General features: G+C 44.9%; 1 protein-coding gene across 1 annotated transcript in view; it reads right to left on the bottom strand.

Annotated features, from left to right (window-relative positions):
* Positions 1 to 19,881, bottom strand: part of STX8 (syntaxin 8) — a 135,523-nt gene that overhangs the window by 33,727 nt on the left and 81,915 nt on the right. The window contains exon 7 of the mRNA XM_075903484.2: positions 15,028 to 15,129. Coding sequence (XP_075759599.1) covers positions 15,028 to 15,129 — 102 coding nt within the window. The remainder of the gene's footprint in view (positions 1 to 15,027; positions 15,130 to 19,881) is intronic.

Genomic DNA, 19,881 nt, shown 5'->3' with positions numbered 1-19,881 from the left:
TTGTCCTGCTATGCAAATGTGAGTGGACCCCTGCGGGCAGGCAAATCTGCCCATGTGAGGGATGGGGCCAAAGACAAGGAGAGGCAAACCTCACAGAGGTATGACTCAATCATCCCCCTCGTCTGGCTCCCATCTCGCATCTGAACTCGCCCACGTGGTTCTCATTGTGCTGTGCATCAGGAACGCGGAATTCAACTGAGATGGCAGAAAACGTTTTCGTTTTCATAACAACCTAGGGCTGAACTACTCAAATCTCAGCTCTCCCGACAAACTTTCCAACACACCGACGCTTGAGACGTCATCTCCTGCTCTCACTGCACCCACCTGCTTGACTCTCGCCAATGGGTAATCGTTCTTACTGCCAAATCCAAGTCAAAATTTGTTCTCACCTCCCACACTCTGTACAACCGCGCCTCAGTCCTCACCCATGTCACTTTTCTCATGCTGCACCCACCTGGGCACTTCCCATTCTAACTGCCCCTTATACACTAAGCACCCTTTTCCTCTCCTTTAAACCCCTACTTGAAATTCACCTCTTCAACCAATGATGATTTAGCGAAGAAGAGCTAAGTGCCTTCCATAATCATCTCTTCATCAGTGTTTGTCAAACTGGGCTTTTTTGAACTGACATTTCCAATGAAGATTCAAACCGTGTCAGGACTGGCCCATTTGAGCCAACAGATGTGAACACCAGAACTCATGTGACGAATATCAATACTGATCAGGAATTGCTCTCAACTGCTGCAGAAAAAGTTTCACAAAGTTTCACAAAGACCTTAAAATAAGCCATTTAATTTCATGTTAGCAAGATTAGATTCTTTCAGGTGATGTTCAAGATTACTATGTTGGTTATTCAAGTCATTTCTCCTACAGCTAAGAGTCCAATAACCCCATGGAATTTGAAGGCTACTATTCCTCCCACTATAAAGCACAGGCATTAGTCTTAAGAAATAGCATTTGCCCTTTTTGGTTTAACTTCCGACCCACCATTAAGACGGATGAACAAAGCTGTGGAACAAAACCTCTCCTATCCCCCGCTCATGTTTTTGTTTACCCAGCTCTGTCGGATAGAGCGGCTCGGTAGTTTGGAGTCTCTAGGGAACGTTCGGACAATTGCTCCAGCATTCTGTTGGGGGAGGTGGGTTCACCTTTATAAACAGAGGTTGACCTCTGGCAATGCCAAGCTTGCACTTGCTACTGTCTTCAGTTTGACAACACAACACAAAAGCAGTGAGCATGTATACGCTTTCCCGGCTGAGCCCGCTATTCACAGTGGGTTGGAACTTCACACGTAATGGGCCCCCTAGAGACAAAGCCTGAAAGTTTCTTAATTAAGTCTAAGTGAAACACAGTCGAAAAGCATCCCGCTTCCATCTCCAGAGTGCGGACTTCAAACACACACGGAGTCCACCGCCCGGCAGACTAAAGCAGCAATAGCCAGCTGACAATTTCTCTCTTTGAAACACAGAATGTCTTGCCTTCCATGCAGTCTCTTCAGCCTGCTCTCATTTTCCCGGCAATCTTAGACATGTCTCCGGTGTATAAAACAGGAAACAAAGGGACTTCTTGTGTGTCAGCAGCCCTCCAGAGCGTCTGCGTTTCATTCCACCCTTCTCCAAAGCAGGGCAATGTCTGGAGAGCTCTTTACCCGGTTTTGTCTCATTAACATTTCCATGAGGAATCAAAGAATATATTAAAAAATATCTAAGTGTAATTCCTGCTAGGAACCCGGGACAGATTTAAAACCCTGTTCAGATTCCTTTCCCTGACCCGCTTCATTATTATTAGATAATTGTCTCGTCACGAAACCAGCTTTTATTTCCATTGACATGCAGTTCTATAAATCCCGTGAAAGTCTCAAATAAATCCATGCCAAGGACCCCCTCCCCCAACGGCTTCTAGCTTCCCTGTGATAACGCTCCTTGCAAACAGAGCCCAACGATGCCCTGGCAGTAAGTCACCAGGAGTAGGAATCGCTTTCATTTTGCCCCCTTTTAGCAGCTGGGGAGGATGGGCTGCGAGGTGGCGGTGGTAGTGAAGCTGGGAGGAATACTAAAGAAGCACTGAGGCAGAGAGAAAAAATAGCATTTTCTTCTTGCAGGAAGCCAACCAAGGTGCTTTCCATGCCCCCAAGGGAACTTCTGGCTACATATTTGGATTCCCAACCCCAAGGCATTCCCGTGCACCTGACCATCTTGTAAAAACTTCACCTTAAAACGCCAGAAGCGCTAAACCCTCCCCCTCCCCCGCCTCGCCTCCTCCACAGCAATTCTTTGCTTTCTCATTAGAAATGCCCAGCAACATCCACCAGACAAAGGCACTGCAAACAAAGTGCATGGGGCAGGCAGAAACAATTTTTTGAAAGAAGAAAAGAGTGCAGAGGAATTCTTCATTCACTGATCTGCAGAATACATTAATATCCTAAACTGTTGGCACAGCCCAAAATACTCAGGAGGCTAACAATGCAAGCAATGAATCCAAGTCTGGGATCTTCAAATAAACCCCCTCGGCTGTCATGGCCACCGGGAAAGAGAATCACAGCGTTATTAGCTGACCTTCATTTGGTTGTTTCTCCAGACCTGACTGCTGGACCCCTTTCCCTGTTACTAGGATTTCTCGGCTGAAAAATGCAAGCATTGCCCAGACGATACAAGAGCCAGTTTATTGGGTAAATAAACCAGGCCGTGAGCAGTCGCTTCTGCTCGATAATGAGACAGGCAAGAAACCCATCTCTCCCCCCAACCCAATCTTCCACCAGCTAAAATAAAAGTCCAGCCATGTTCTTAACTAGCATTGCACGCACATTTTTTAAAGAGACCGTTGACGAATTGGTGAAGGACACTTCAACTTAAGTCAACTCATAGGCAAGGCCACGTGGTCAGCAAACCCCAAGACAGGCATTGCCTGCCTGCCGTTTCGATGGCCGCTCTCATATAAACCTGTCCGTCGAAGGAAGTGGAAAACAACAAGCCACAGACTAATATTATTTCAAGCATTTTTCTGAGGAGGGCATGAAGGGGGAAGCAGGTGTTTTTAAAGTGATCATCCACAGAGGGCCGTAAAAGAAAGTGTGTGTTGTGTTCCAGGGAATCACAGACACGCTGAGGCGGAAGGGCTCTTGTGAAGTGCAGCTCCAGGCACCGCGACAGAAGAACGCACAGAGACAGAGTCCTGACCGAAGTGTGTCCCACCTGTTCTTAAAAACCTCCAGAGACAGGGATTCCATAACCTCCCTTCGAGGCCTGTTCCAGAGCTTAACTACCCCATAGTTAGAAAATTTTCCTTCTAGATAACCTACGTCCTTCTTGCTGCAGATGTAGCCCTTGACTTCTTGTCCTACCATCAGTGCAAGTCGAGAGCAATCGATCACAGTCCTGCACGCATTTAGAGACTGGTAGAAGATTTACCCAGCATTCCTCGGGTCCTTAATGCACATCATTCTTTTTTTTCTTTGCCTAAATTATCGCTCTGTGGTAGGGCATGGGAGGTGGGGTGCAGCCTGCAGGCTGCCCAGGGAAGAAGGGACAGCCCCCATCCTCTCACTGCTGCAGTGTGGGGTCAGATGAGAAGCACCTGTTACTAGTCATGGGCACAGACGGGGAGGGATGCACGTCCTCTGGCTAGGAGAGAGACAGACACAAGACAAACTCTCTGAAATATATAGCAGAGAGCTGTCCCTTTCTCCACCTCTGCTGGTTCAATAGCTGTCCCAGTTCCCATCTCAGGCCCCTTGATACCCCCTGTGGTCATTCTACAGTATAAGTGTCCCTCCTACCAGCCTCCTCCCTTTCCATTTTATGAAAAACAATTGAATTCCAGATACACACCATTGTCGTGGCGCAACCAAACCCTTTCCTTGTTTTAAATTATGATAAGACGCTGCCAACCAAATGTGGTGAGCCTAGCTCTTACCATTTAAGAGGAGTTCTTGAACAAACCGATTCACGGATAGACAGATACACAGTTTCTGAAAGACTTAGTAGACTAGATTTACCCAGAATTGCTCAGATCCTTCTGGGCAGGGGGCTGGCGATAGGAGGAGGGGATGCAGGAGTCAGGGCCTGGATTTGGGGAAGTGGGCTCAGGAAAATATCTGGTTTTTATGATCTGACTGTGGATCTTTTCACCATATGGGCTTTTGGTTTCTGCCCCCCTGGCTGGTATCTTCTCCTTTGCAACACTCATTCCAAACACCATCCTTCTAGCTAAGGAGGGCTAGAGAGATCTGTCTTGAAAACACCATCAGGACCTCAGTCCTCAGAGGGACGGAGAACATGGCCTCCAGTACTACTACACGCTGAGGAGCAATGGGCCGAGGCAGCACTTCACAATCCTGTCAGAACATTTACAATCCTGAGTGCAAACGGCTAACCAGGGCTTTTTCAAAACAAAGTCACGACACGGAAGGCATGATAGAAACATGCAAAGCCACCAACCGCCCCACGAAAGAACAGGCACCATCACGTTAGTCTCTGATTCCGATAACTCATTTTGGCGCCATTTCTGGGAATACCATGTGATTTAATTCTGAGACGTGTCCTTGGAAACAACACTGTAAGCAGTTGCCCTGGATATTTCACACAATTCCAAGTTTTCCTTTTTCCTTTCAAATATAACTAATTACTTTGGAATGCCAGCGGCCTGGGAGATCTAAGGCTGATTGTACCAGTCTAGGGGTATGTGGATTGCTAACAAGGGCTCTAAATCTCCTGCTAGGTGCAAACAAGCACTGGTGAAGTGCAGTCTATTTGAACAGCTGCATATGCAAATGTAATTAACTAGGTTGCCTATTAGACAGACAACGTGAGTGAGGTAATACCTCTTATTGGATCAATTCTATCTATTCCCTGGGTTTTTTCTTCACTGATCCTTTACTCTCATAGGCATAACTGTGCTCCCTCTTCCCTCACACGAGAAAAATCTGACCGCTTGTTGCTCACTAAATGTGCCTCACCGTTATTAGCGCTTTGAGTGTCAGACAAGTCCCAAAAACTCCATTCTCCAGATCTACCCTTCAATGGTTTATGTTTTAAAAATATGGGCTATCAAAGAGGAGATCGTCCTGAAGATTATTTGTGATTTCAGCTGAAGTATTTCCGGATTTTAATTTACAACAACAAAAGGTATTTTGCACAAGGGAAAAAAAAACATTTTCCAACCAGCTCTGTTCATAACTAAGGGTATGTCTACACAGCAGGGTTATTTCGGAGTAACTAGCGTTATAGCAACATTATGTCAAAATAACTGCTTGTAGTGTAGACGTGGACTATATCGGAATAACGCTAGTTACTCTGAAATAACAGAGTCCACATTTACACTACAAACAATTGTTTTGACAATGTCCAAATAATGTCGAGCAGGAGGACTTCTTACTCCGACTCCTGCAAACCTCATTTTACAAGGAGCAAAAGAAGTCGGAAGAAAAGTGCACTTCCTCAGACTAACAGCTGCGTGGACAGCGCCAAAAGCTGAAATAAGTTGTTTTGATTTAAACTACGCAATTGACGTAGCTAAAGTTGCATAGCTTAATTTGGCTTTAGCCCTGCTATGTAGATGTGCCCTAACTGTTCTTGCTGCTGTCACAACCCAAGGCAGTGCATTGCATACATTAGTCTGTATGGTTTCATGTACATGTGCATTAGAAGATTTACCTGACGTTTCTCAGAGCCTTCAGGGCACGGGGCTGGGGATATGGGGGACGTTTCTCAGAGCATTCAGGGCAGGAGGCTGGGGGACTCAGGGCAGGGGGCTGAGGGTGTGGGGTGCAGAAGTCAGGGTTGGAGGAAGAGGATGGGCTTACGGGAAGGGGGCTGCACTGGCCAGCAGGTGGGTGAGAAGCTTACCACCACCTCTGTCTCCTGCTGCCCCAATGGAGCTACAGCTGTCCTGGTCCTCATCTGTGGCCCCTTGCTGCTCCCCTGTGGTCATTACTAGGGATGTAATAGTGGAGTCGATTAATCGATAAGCAAAAGCGTATAGGTTCATGCTATAGACTACACGCATTTCCTTTCCCCCACCCTTGCCAGAAAATTTTTTAGCAGGCTGGCCAGCAGCCTGGCTGAGTTCTGGCTCACACCAGGTCCAGAACCTACACCTGCTGCGGCTCTGCATTTAAAGCGTATTTGAGCCAAGTAGGCAGGCAGCCCAGCTCAGTTCCAGCTTATGGGACTCCAGGGACTGCTGCCACCCCACACTGCTGCCTTTTATCAGAGGCAGCATTGGGCGACAGGCAGCTGGTCCATAGAATCATAGAATAATAGGACTGGAAGGGACCTCGAGAGGTCATCGAGTCCAGCCCCCCGCCCTCAAGGCAGGACCAAGCTCCGTCTACACCATCCCTGACAGATGTCTATCTAACCTGTTCTTAAATATCTCCAGAGAGGGAGATTCCACCACCTCCCTTGGCAATTTATTCCAATATTTGACCACCCTGACAGTTAGGAAATTTTTTCCTAATGTCCAATCTAAACCTCCCCTGCTGCACTTTAAGGGGAGCTGGCTCTCCTCGTGGACCAGCTCCCGCTTGACACCCTGTACTGCTGCCTCGGGTACAGTGGCTGCTGGCCCCGCCCCAGGGAACTACTGAATAGTTGACTAATCAATAAGAATTCATGAGGTTACTCAACTTTTCAATTAACCAATATTTAACATCCCTAATCATTATACAGTGTAACTGTCCCTGCTAGCCCCCTCCCTTTCCGTGTTATGAAAAACAATCGCATTCCAGGCACATCCCACTGTCCTGGCACAACCAAACCCTGACCTTGCTTTCAGTTGTGATAAGAGGAAGCTGCATTCCAAATGCAGGGGTCCTGGCTCTCACAGGTTAGGAGGAGTACTGGAACAAACAGATGGACAGAGACAGACTCACTCACTCCCAAACTCTCTCAAATACATGGCAGATGTTAAACACTGTTTTTCCTTAGGTTGCTCCGGTCCAATTAGTTATTCTGACTGTGATCCAGTGTACCTGTTTCTCCATCAGAGACTTTAAAATCAGATGACCAGAATGCATTTTACACATGACTCCAGATTTCATCTCATCATTCACTGATGCTGCACTGGAATATCTTCCTCGGACTTGAATTTAAAGCCTTTAAAATCCCAGAAACTCTCTGCATCAGCTGCTTCCTAGCATTGTGCCAGGTCTGAAGATGTATTCAGGTTTGAAGCTTGGGCCTTGTCTCACTACTTTACTGGTTTTGCACCAAACAGCACAACACACTCACCCGGTTTTGGTAGTTTTCGTTTATCCAAAGGATGAGCGAGGAAAAGGTTCTCCTCTTCTCCCCCGTCTACTGTTTGCAGTGGATGGCCTTTTTTGTGTAATTGGTTTTACTCTGCACCTGTACAGCAAGGACCTGAAGAGCTGCCCCTCATGCCTGCATGGTTCTTCTCTTCACCACTGCTGTCAAGCATGGTGGTGAAACCACAGAAGGAAGGGACAACCAGAGTGGTGTGGTTCTGAAACCACTTTTAACACAGACTTTCAACTTAATCAGTTGGAACCCCCTTTCCTTAGCTTTTCTTCTGTTGTACCCCCAAAGCGATAACCATCATTGGTTTTTCTCCCACACGCTGGACACGTGCGTCTCACTCTTGAGCCAGGTCCCAGAGGTTCCTCTGTGAATAGTGAAAATTGTTCACGTAAATTAGCCACAACAGCTCCCTCTCCTGTCACTGCTCTGTACCGCCAGCTCCGCAGGGCACACTGCACATTTAGATGAACCTGCCGCTGTCATTTTAGCTGGCAAGCGCCTTAGGGCACGAGCTGCCTTTTTATCAAGCACGCATACAGCTGTGGGCCCGTGTTCCTCAACTGCGTCCCCTAGACTGGGGGTGGGGAACCTGTTTTGGGTTGGGGGCTGCTAACCCACAGAAAAATCAGTCGGGGGCGGCACACAAGCGAGAAGCAAAAAAACACAACCAAACCCTCACTGACGTGACCCCCGGTCCCCTCCTCACATCCCCCTCCCGCACCAGACCCTAGGGGGCCCAGGCTAGTAGATTTTGTGTGCTCCAGCCCTGCAGGGAGATAGCGGGGGGGGGGGCTGGAGTGCCAGTGTGGACTCCCCAATGTTGGGGGGCAGCCCTGAGCTTTGGGGGCTGGATCTAGGCAAGCTGGGGTCACATCTGGCCCCTGGGCCTTAGATTCTGCCCTGAACACTACACCAACAGAAATCAGTAGTGTGGGAACATCGTAACCGTGCATCTCCAGAAGCAGCCGTTTCCCTGCATGCGAGCACCTCAATCTTCAGTGTCTGCATCCTCACCTGCCCCGGGAGACAGGAGAGTACTAGTGTGCACATTTCCCGGGCTGGGGACTTGCCCAAGGTCACACAGGCAGTTTGTGGCTGAGCAGGGAGTTCAACTCGGGTCTCCCAAGTCTTAGGCTAATGGACCATCCTCCCTCCCTGTTGTAAGTTTGGGAGCACTGCTGCAGACAGCTGAGGCAAATGTTACATGGAAAGAAATTCTGCACATAGATGCCTTCATGGTTTGGTTACATGTAGCAATATAAACAGGTTAGAGAAGGAATGCATGAGAGAGGTGCGGACAATGGTTCTAATACAAGAAGGAAGGAAGAAAACTATGGACTGTATAAACACAATAGACAGAAAGGACAAGAAAGTGAAAACTTAACCGGTATTTAACATCCCTAGTTTAACTGAATAGTCCATTAACCTCATACATGCTTATCGGTTACTCGACTATTCTGTAGCCCCCAGGGGTGGGGCTTGCAGCCAGTGTCTCCGGCCTCACTCCCGAGGAACCTCCTGCTCAGGGTGCCAGGCAGGAGCTGTTCCGCGAGGGAGACAGTTTAAAAGCCAGCTCCCTGTCACTCTGCACTGCCAGAGGCAGCAGCTCCCAGACCCAGCACGAGCCGGAACTGAACCAGGCTACCTGCCCGCCTGGCTCCTTACACACTCTAAATGAAGAGCCACAGAGGGGGTAGGTCCCAGACCTGGCATGAGCCAGGACTGAGCTGGGCTACTGGCCAGCCTGCTAAAAATGTACTTGGGGGGGGGGGGGGGGAGGAGAGGCAGTGTGTGTAGGCTATAGCATGAACCTATAAGCTTTTGCTTATTGGTTAACCGACTACACAATTACATCCCTGGCTTACACCAAACCTCCAGTCAGGTTGCAGCTCACTTGCCTATTGTGGTGGTTTGTCTTTATGCAGGATGTAAATCAGAGGAACAGCCTTGAGTAACTGCCCTACGTTACTGACGAGTGCGCCCTTGTGTGTGAAAATGACACTCCTGGGTCTTCTAATGCTGCAGACGTCTAGCTACCTCACAGCGGAAGCTCAGATTCCTTTGTTATTACAGATGATGAATGTGGTATTGCTGTATGGAATAGGGATATGCATGGTTAACCGGTAAGCCGCATCTTTAACCCGCGAGGCTCACTGGTTTCAGTTAACCGGTAGGCGCTGGAGCAGCTCCTTGCACGGCCCAGGGAGGGAGCTGCTCCGGTGGGCCAGGAGGAGCAGCCCCTGTCCATGAAGGGCTCACTAGGGCTCACTTGGCCTCCGCTGCCACAGGTTACGTGCTGGGTCTCCTGGGGAGGCTTTGCTGCAGGCTCTGTAGTATAAAGCTTATTTAAGCTTTGTAGTGCAGAGCCTGCAGCGCGTGTAACTGCTAGGATTTTTTAGTTACGTTTTTAAGTGACTTTTCACATCCCTACTAGAGACTCCTCCAATGTGAGCATTAGTGTGAAGCAGCAGGAAAGCGGAGGCTCCAATTTCCATGTGTTGCACCTTCCTGCTGTACACAACACGCTTCTTTGGCTTGTAGCATTCCATCCCAGTTGTTCACAGCACACACCTTTCCGGGCAGCACTTCTTACGACCGGAAGAAACTCAAGAGGAAAAAAAAATATGAAGAAACATACAACTCGCTAGGCCAAGAAAACAAATCTCTTTCAAGCATGGACAGGTGACTCAAAACCAGCGCAGCTTTCGGGAAGAAAATCAGTGTAATCTTTCTGAGAAACAGACTGAAGGAAAGGTTGATTTAATGTCACACTAGACCAAGTTCTCCACTGCATTAAAAAAAATAAATCCATTGATGGAGACTTGCTCATCTAAACATACAATGTACGTCAGCGGAACAAACCTGAGTAACTGGCATCCATAATTTATAAAGCAAATTAAGTTCATGGCAAAAAATAACTATTACTGAGAACAGAGGGATCGGAGAGTCTGGCAGGGAAAGGCCACAGTCTGCATGAATCATTACTTCGTAGCGGAAACTTATATAATCCAGACTACTCTATTTTAAAATAATTGAAACCTCCTGAAAACTAAAAGCAAACTAACAAGTTTGGCAAAAATGTTGCGTTTGGATTCAAATTCACTGGTGATTGGCGAAGATAAAAAGAAGCCGGTTACCAACTGCCTCTCCTGTAGGTTACAGCTTCATCAGAAACCTCTGTCAAAGGTAAGTGAATGAACACCAGACATGCATCTACCTGGGCCCATGAACAACTGAGTTCCTAAAGAAAGGCTATTAGATTGCATTGCCACCTTGTGGAACAGAAGAAAATCTAAAAGTGAACCAAATCCTACGGCCCATCACTTCTCTGACTGCATCTACTTTTACAGTGGTAGAAAGATTGCCAAGGGCACAACCGATATGCAAATTCATTCATGATTTCTGAGCTTCCGAGGAAATAAGAAGCATAGTATTGAGTAACAGTGAGAAAGACAGGCTCCTCCCCACGGCACTGTTAAGAACAAGATGATATAACCATGATGCCAGAAATATAACACTTTGCTCTCTCTTTCACTGGGAAGAAGCCATCCCATTCCTTGCTGCCTCCCTCAGAAATATGCCTTTTCTCCTTAATCCTACTCCAAGAGCCTGCTCTAGGAGACCACCCACGGAGTGTCATCTGAATGAGAAACAGTATAGGATCACATGGATTCCAACCCCTCCCCATCTTTTGTTTAGAAGACTTCATCTCGTTAGGGCACTTGTCTATGACCTTGGTCAGAACTAGAATCTAACCTTGAGTTCTACTGAAAACAGAAAAAAGCACTGAAAAACGAGACCATTAATCCATGTTGTTATTCAGCAGACCCATTTCAGATCAGTGCAAATATTTTTTATATACAAATTCAGTGTTTCTCTATATCTGTACATGGGAAACTGAACAGCTCACACCTATATGCTAGCATTCATAAGACTTCAGTATTTGATGCCTATATTTTCTGGTGTTTATGAAAGCCCCAAATGCAAGGCAAATAAAAGGAATCCCTACAATTCCAATTGTACATGACTAATGAGACAGTAAAAATAAAGTAGCAGCTTTATACAACAGCACCTATGAACATCTCTCTTCATATAACCCTCTCTGCATAGGCAAGAAGAGTGCATAAATCACAGTATTTAAAGGGAGACAAAGTTCATTAAGAAACCTGAAATTCCATTCACAGAAATAGGACAACTACGGAAATACTGAGATTGCGTGGTTCTTGGGTAAGGTTCTGATTGTACCAGGGAGCCTCCACTTTATTACTACACAGGTTGCTAATGTTCTTTGACAATATAGATATTGCTGATCCCATGTCAAACATATTAGATTATGCTCATAAAAGGAGCAATTATTCCTCAGCCGAGGTCAGAATCCACTGCAAGGACACTCGTCAGAAAAAGACGATACAACTTCAAATGAGGCACAAAACACAGGAGCAGATGAGTAGGAATAACAAAGATACTGTTTCCATGCAATATGTTAAGAATTAAAAACACATTGTGGGGAGAGAGCCAGGCAGAGAGAAGAGAGAGCGCTATTTTGGGGTAAATCTAAAGCAACACTATTGAAACCAATGGCTTAGTTTGCATTTAAACCAATGTCAATGAGATCAGAATTGGGCCCCACACTATGAAAGAGGCAAACAAACTGATTTGCAAAGACACCTGCAAGGTGTCAGCTCTTGAGAAAAGCTGACATTTATTGGAGAGTTTTTTTCTGACTTCAGAGAGCCAAGATGGGTGAGGTAAAAACTATTCTCCAGCTCTGTGAAAGGTACGCCAAACATTAGAGAGCAATGCTAGACTGAACCGATTGTTTAGTAAGAGCTTGTCTCTCTTACCAACAGAAATTGGTCCAATAAAAGGTATCACCTCACCCACCTTGTCTCTCCAATGGCCTTGGACCACCATGGCTACAGCAATGAAACCATTTTCTGACTACATTTTTTGGCATGATTGGGGGAGGGGAGGGCTGAGGGAGAAAGGCAACAGTAACATGTTACAACTACAGTACAATCTCAGAGTTATGAACACCTGAGTTATGAACGTCCAGTCAATCACACACCTCCCTTGGATCCAGGGGTATACAATCAGGCAGCAGCAGAGACCAAACCGCGCCCCCCCCCCCCCCAATACAGGATAGTACTGTGTGTTAAACCTAAACTACTTAAAAAAAAAATGAAGGGAAAGTTTAAAAAAGGATGTCACAAGGTAAGGCAACTCTGTGCATTGCTTATTTAAATTAAGAAGGTTAGAAGCATCTTTTTCATCTGTACAGTAAAGTTTCAAAGTGGAATTAAGTCAATGTTCAGATGTAAACATCTAAAAGAACAATAACGGTTTGTTCAGAGTTATCAACATTTTCGATCGCTGAACAACATCCACTCCTGAGGTGTTCCTGTATATACCACCCAGCATAGTTATTACAAGATAATCTAGCAATCAGACAGCTAAAGAGCTATTTGAATCCAGGATCTTGTTCATGCATGCACAAATTGCTATGCAGACACAGGGAAAGCTTCAATAGGGCAACGCTGCATAAGGCAGATCTCCCTATCTAAACAATTTTTCCCCAATGTGGATAGGACAGGAGAGTATTCTGCAGATCCCACTAATTTTTCAGTTTTATACCCTCTTACTCTCAAGACGCGTGTAACAGTTGCTACCTTAATTGTTGAGTAGGGATTAATTATCTTGCAACATTGTCTGGATAACTGTATCAAACTCATACATTGTGACTAAACTTGAGTATATTCATCTCATTGAAAAACATCCCATGAAAGTCATCATATCCCTAGGTAAGTTGTTCCAATAATAATTATCCTTTATGAAAAATTATGCCTGAATCTAATCTAAATTTTTCCAGCCAGTGGATTTTGCCTGGTAGATTGAAGAACCTTCTTTAAAAAACCAAAAAATTTTTCTCCATAGAGGCGCTCACTGACTGATCAAGTGACATTCTAGCCTTCTCGCTGGTAAGCTACATATATAGAACTCTTTTAGTGTCTCACTAGAAGGTAGGTTTTTTAGAGCCCAAAATCATTCTCTCAGTCCTTTTTTGAAGCCTCCTCACCTTGTTAACACCCTTTTTAAAATTATGGACATCACCAATGAACATAGCAATCCAGTAATGATCTCAACAATGCCATACATAAAGCCATAGGACATCCATCCCACACTTACATAGTACCTGCAAGAAATGTATCCCAGTCCCTACTCAACCTACTGCCTGAAGCACACACCCTCCTCCTGGGAGGGGAGGGGGTTACTTTGAGCCCTGGACTGAACCAAGATGAGCCAGAAAAATGTCAATAAACCTTACACAAAAGAAATAAAATAGATGTATTTGGAGTATTGCTCTGTTTTAGCACTGCTAAATCAGTGCTTAAGGTTTGAAAACGCCTCCTAAATCAGGACCACCAAATTCAGTATACAGCTTCCTCTTGTCATTACTTAAAGCAGCTTAAGGGTTTTGTTGTGCCAGGAAAACAAGAGGCACCTGGAATGGGATTGCTTCTCCTAAAACCAAACTGAAGAGAGACAGAATCACCAGATCAAGTACAGTCTTCAAAATTGACATAACTGAGTGAATGGTGAAAGAGACTGAACCAAAATGAGCCAGGAAAAGAGGATGAACCTGAGATAGGATTGCTCCTCAATAAACCTTACAGAAAAGAGATAAAAGGGAAAAATGTGGAAGTAGTGCTCTGTTTTGGCACCGCTAAATCAAGTTTTGAAAACCAGAAAAAAATGTTATTGCAATCCACATTGACTATAGCCCATTTTTTGTTAAAAAGTAGACAATAAGAAGAGTTTATAGGGATGAAGAAAAAAAATATACTTGATGGAATTTCCACCTGAAAAACACTTACTAAAAACAATTACAGTAAAACCTGCACTATCCGGTACTTAAATATCTGGAAAACTTTAGAAACTGGCAAATTTCCTAGGGGCTTGGCGCGGGCACGCGGCGCCTTAATCCAGCCGGCCGTGGGTTGGACGTGGGTGCACGGTGCTTTGATCTGGACGGTGAGAGGCTGCGCCCAGCCTTGCAGCACACCGCTATAATCCAGCTGGCTGGGACCTGGGCCGGGTAACTGGCGGTCCCTGAAGCAAGGGGGTCGCAGCTCTAAACAGGGATCCTCAGGTAACTGGAACACCCTAATCCCCGAGCATGCCGGATAACACAGGTTTTACTGTAAATGGAAAAATTAAGGATATCTGAACTAAAAAATAACACTATTTTTGGAAAAACACAATCATTTCAATAAAGCATGTTCATTTTCCTTCTATTTTCCAGCCCTCCCCTCCCTTGAGTGAGTTAAGGACCCAAGCACCTCGAGGTAAATCTGCTAATGATTTTGTATTTTCCAGAGCAATGACAACAATACTGAATAGCACCAGATCAGCATATAATCTCTGTGGAACCCCACTGGAAACAACAGTGAATGATGATTTGCCACTTCTTTACTTTTTGAAACCAGTTACCCAATTTTTAATGTATTTAAGGAGTGCTGCATTGATTTCATGTAGTGGTGCTTTGTAATTACAAAATTAGGTGATAATTACTCAAATTATACTTTTTCAACACCTTTGTTAGCCAACTTTGAAGTCTCATTAACTAACAGTCACAACTTTTTATAAATGTTGTAAGGAAATTTTCTCGACAGGGGAAGCATAGCACATACAACTCTCTAGGCACTAGTGATCAAATTGTTCATGTGCATTCAATATGAGTATAGAAGGAACACAAGTACTTTCCTACCACAGGAAGTTGACTTTTTGTCCACCATCTTCACACGCCGGGTTTGACTGCGCAGTTTGTCATCAGTATTTGCTACCAAATTGGTGAGGTCGTCGATGATCTCTGGGGAAAGGGAGCAGCAAAACACAATTAATGTCTGTGTGTCAAATTAAATGTACACCCCCCTCTTACCAAACACATGGTCCCGCTGTTAACCAGCAGATTAAGAGAGATGGTTGGGCAAACAGGCACCATTTGGATGTTTAAAATCAAATCCCACAGAGGAAAGGAGAAAGGAACAAATTCCGGCAAGACAGCAATGAGTGTCCGCATAGCCCCACAATATGCCAAACGTTTTAACAGCTGATTTAACACTTCCCCAGCTCTCATCCCCAGGTGACCCTTCTCTGCTTGAGCGATACTGATGGCATCATCATCTGGACCCACAGGAAGGAGGCCCCTGAAGAATGGCTCCACCGGGATGTCAACAATTTCCACCCCACCACCAACCTCAGCCTGGACCAATTCCAAGCGGCAGGTCCCTGCCCTTGTGCTGTTGGCCTCTGGGTTATCCCAGAGGGCCAACAGCTTCCAGGCTCCCCTCCCGGCTACTGGCCCCGATCCCAAGCTCCCTTCCCAGCCACCTATACCGGCCCCAGCCAGGCTCCCGTTCACAGGCCCCCTTGCGGCTGGACTCCCAGCCACCAGTGCTCTCTGGTCCAACATCACCCATGATTCTGTCAGACCACAGATATTTCTGGACCAGAGGCTGCAGGGCTACAGATGTTCAACTGTACATACTCGAACAATGAGGTCTGAATTAGCTGTTACCACTCAATGAGTTCTTGGTGTCATTGTGGAGAATTCTCTGGCCATACCTGCTCAATTACAACAGCAGTCAAAATGCAAAGAGAATGTTAGGAGCCAATAGGAAAAGGCCAGATGAGCAGACAGGAAATATCCTAATGCCCTCACCTTGAATATTGCCTGGCATTCGGGTTAACCCATCTCTAAAAAGATACAGTAGAAATAGAAAAGGTACAGAAAAAGGCAACAAAAAATGACTGGGCATTTGGAACAGCTTCCATATAAAGAAAGATTAAAAAGACTGGTCATGTGCAGTTTAGAAAAGAGCCCACCCACTAAAATCACAAATGGTGTGGAGAAAGTGAATAAGAAAGCATTATTTATCCCTTCACGTAACAAAAGACTCTGGGACCACCCAATGAAATTAAATGAGCAGCAGGTTTAAAACAAACATAAGTAAGTCTTTCTTCACACAACACACAACCAACCTGTGGAACTCATTACCAAGGGACAACGTGAAGGCCAGTAGAATAAGTGGTTCAAAAAAGAACAAGATAAATTAATGCAGGATAGGTTCATCAATGGCTACTAGCCAAGACTACCAGGGATACAACTTCATGCTCTGGATGTAGCTAAACCTCTGACTGGCAAAAGCTGGGACTGGACAACAGGGGATGGATCACTCAATAATTGACCGGTTCATTTAATTTCCTCGGAAGCATCTGGGTTCTGGTCACTCTCAGAAGACAGGATATTGGGCTACCTGGACCACTCAGCTGACCAAGCACGGCTGTTCCTATTGGTTCTTATGCAAGAGGCTGACAAGTGCAGTTTTTGTAAGTGTTTCTGCAAGCACTGGTCCCACTGCGGCAGGACAAAATGAAAGTTTCACAGAGTTTCATTACACTGCAAAGTACAACTTCTACTTAGAGCCAAGATGTTCTGTGGGGAAATAAACAAAACAAATGGACAAAAACCCAAACATGACACACTGATTAACCGGAATAGGATTCTCGTGAACATACTTTTTAACAGAGGGACAAGGGAATTCCCGGCCAAGATTTGCCCAGTCACATTGATGTATCCTTGCCCTAAAAACTAAACTAAGTAAAAAGCCCGGGTTGAGATTTTCAAAAGCAGGTGCCTAAACGTACACACACTCAGTTCTGAAGATCTAGGCATCCAGGACAAAGCTACTCTCGCTGACCTTAAAGAGGAGCATGTCGCCATTTCAAAACTCCTGAGTTCATCTTGACAGGAGAAATCGAATTCAGATCACTTTCTGAATGGTCGGCACCTAGAGATTGTGTTTAGAAATGGATACACATTACTCATTTCTGGATGGCACATTTCAGCTGATTTCCACCATGAAGTGAGCAACGAGTTTCATGTGACAAATGAATGAAATGAATTAGCAGAGGGACAGCAGCCAGAAATTGCATAAGGTTTCAGCACATCTTTCTCTGGTTACACTTCTGGCATTTTCCCTGCTATTGATCAAGGCTTTAATAAATTCAATTCAGTATCTTTCAGATAAGTTCTGGGCTCACTGGAGTGCCAACTGGCAGGAAGTGACATATGAAGTCATTTGTGCCCAAAAGGACCCTAGTATTGTATTTCTCAGTTACAGAGCTAATGAAACTTCACGACTTAATTGGGGGGGAGAAAGGGAGACAAAAGTCCGAAGAGCACATAATTGAATGATGTTACATTTGTGATACTTGTGAAATGTTAATGTCCTGCTAATCTTTCAATACCTATTTGTACATCTTGACTGACAGTTATTACAATTACAAAATGCAGCAGGAGACCTTTATTTCATGGACTGTATCATGGCGAGCTATTTTAAACCAGGGATTGCCCAAGTTCCTCTGTGCTCCACACACAAGGGGTTACACTCCCAAGATTTCTAATGAACTTGAGGAGACTGTGCGTAAAGAACGAAGCATTAGGCGCAGATGACATGGTTTATGGCAATATGTGTACTCGTGACTTCTAGAACACACTATTTTATACATTGAGACTGGACAGTAACTTTCCACTGATGCAGGAAAAAATAAAACTTGGGCAACACCTTCTTCTCCAGCTTCTGCTACAAGAAAATGAACTTACTTTATGCACCTTTCCACCAGATCTGTTCTTCCCCATTTCCCTCTTGTAGCAATTGTTGATGGAAACACAGATTAAATCTGCCTGACCAGCAGATTATATGGGGGAAAAAAATCAAGTATTTTGTTCCCATGATTTTTTTATTTCATATGTAGTTGAACTGAGTAGCTATGGGATCAAGGTGCAAATGTCCGTAAGTGTGAACAGTAGGAGGTGAGGATCTTACCGTCATTTGTGCTTTGAAAGCTTCCCCGTAGTAATTAAGGGGAAAATGCATGGCGTGAGGTACAAGCCATCTGTGAGTGACGAGGAATTGGAATGGGAAAGGCTCCTGTGTTACTATTACATTCTTATTCCTTTTCCTCTGTTAAACTAGTTAATGTTTATATTGACAGAGCACTAAGGCCAAGCATTAGCTAATTCTTCCATTCTTCACATTTCCCCACATTCTCTGTTTTGTTTTCCTAATCTAGACTGCCCATTGCTCCAATGTCAAAGTAGCATTCTTATACTAAGCAGAAGTAATATTGTATACTTACCTTGGACAGAACAGAACTACAGAAAAACTTCAGAGTTATGAACAAGTCAGGAATAGAGGCTGTATGTAACTCTGAACAAAACATTATTCTTCCAAAAGTGGACAACTGAACATTGACTTAAAACTAGGAATGTTACATTTTGATTAATCAGCTAATCGAGTAGTCGATGGAATCTCCATCGACTACTCGATTAGTTGATAAAAGGGGTGCTCACTATCCCGCTGCGCCTCTCCCTTTGAAACGTACAAGAGCCGCAGGTAGCTCTTGTACATTTCAGGAGAGGAGCAGCAGTCTGCTCGGTGTGAGCAGGACTGTTTCAACCTCAGCTTACACCATTTCCCTGCTACCCTTTGCCTCCCCTGCCTCCTGCGGAGATGGTGCTGGGGGGAACGGGGAACCAGCCACACATCACACCTCATATACATTCACCCAGGAATCTACCCCTGCAACAAACCCCATTGCCAACTCTGTTCACATACCTATACAACTCACACCATCACTGGACCTAACCTCATAAGCCACATCATCAGGGGATCATACAGCTGCACATCCTCTCATGTGCTTTAGGCCATCAAGTGCCAGCAGTGCCCCTCAGCCGTGGATATTGGTGAAACTGGACAGTTTCTACGCCAAAGGATAAATGGACACAAATCAGACATCAGAAATGGCAAAACACACAAACCAGTAGGGGAACATTGTAACCTACCTGGTCACTCAATCACTGATTTAAAAGTAGCCACTTTTCTAGAAAGGAATTTCACTAACCAGTTACAGAAAAAGTTTGCAGAACTGGAATTTATCTAGATTTGACACCATTACCAGGGGCCTAAACAAAAACATTAACAGGTTGTCTCATTACAAAGCCAAATTCTCCTGCCATTAACATCTGCATTTCCTCATCAAAAGCTATATATGGGTCACATCCGACTCACTTAATTAGCCTCATTAACACAGGCCCTACAATTGAGTGGGACTTCTGCTGTTTTTATATACATCTTGGTTTCTGTTATTTCCACTCCAATTCATCTGATGAAGTGGGTTTTGCCCACAAAAGCTAATGATTCTCTATATTTTGGTTAGTCTCTAAGATGTCACACGACCACTTGTCATTTTTACAGAATTGTAGTTGCTATTGTTGTCTCTCTGCTGCTGCCTGATTGCTTATTTCCAGTTCGAAATGAGTAGCGTGGTTGGCTGGTCAGTTTGTAACAAGGAGGTTCTACTGTATTCACATGTGCTGCGAGTGATTTTTACACCAGTGAAGATCTTAAACTGTTCATCTTAAACTGTTTTCCCAACCACCACTTATTCAGACACACGGTTTGAATCACAGGTTTAGCTTAGGATGTTAATTTCCTTTCTGACTTCCTCCTCCTGAAACCTAAAGGCTTCAATGAGAGTGTTTTGTGAAAGCTTTATC

The sequence above is a fragment of the Pelodiscus sinensis genome, chromosome 20 (assembly GCF_052426305.1).
Source record: "Pelodiscus sinensis isolate ZL-2025 chromosome 20, ASM5242630v1, whole genome shotgun sequence".
Lineage (NCBI taxonomy): Eukaryota > Metazoa > Chordata > Testudines > Trionychidae > Pelodiscus > Pelodiscus sinensis.
Note: the sequence above shows the minus strand (reverse complement) of the source record. Positions and strands in the feature narration are given on the sequence as shown.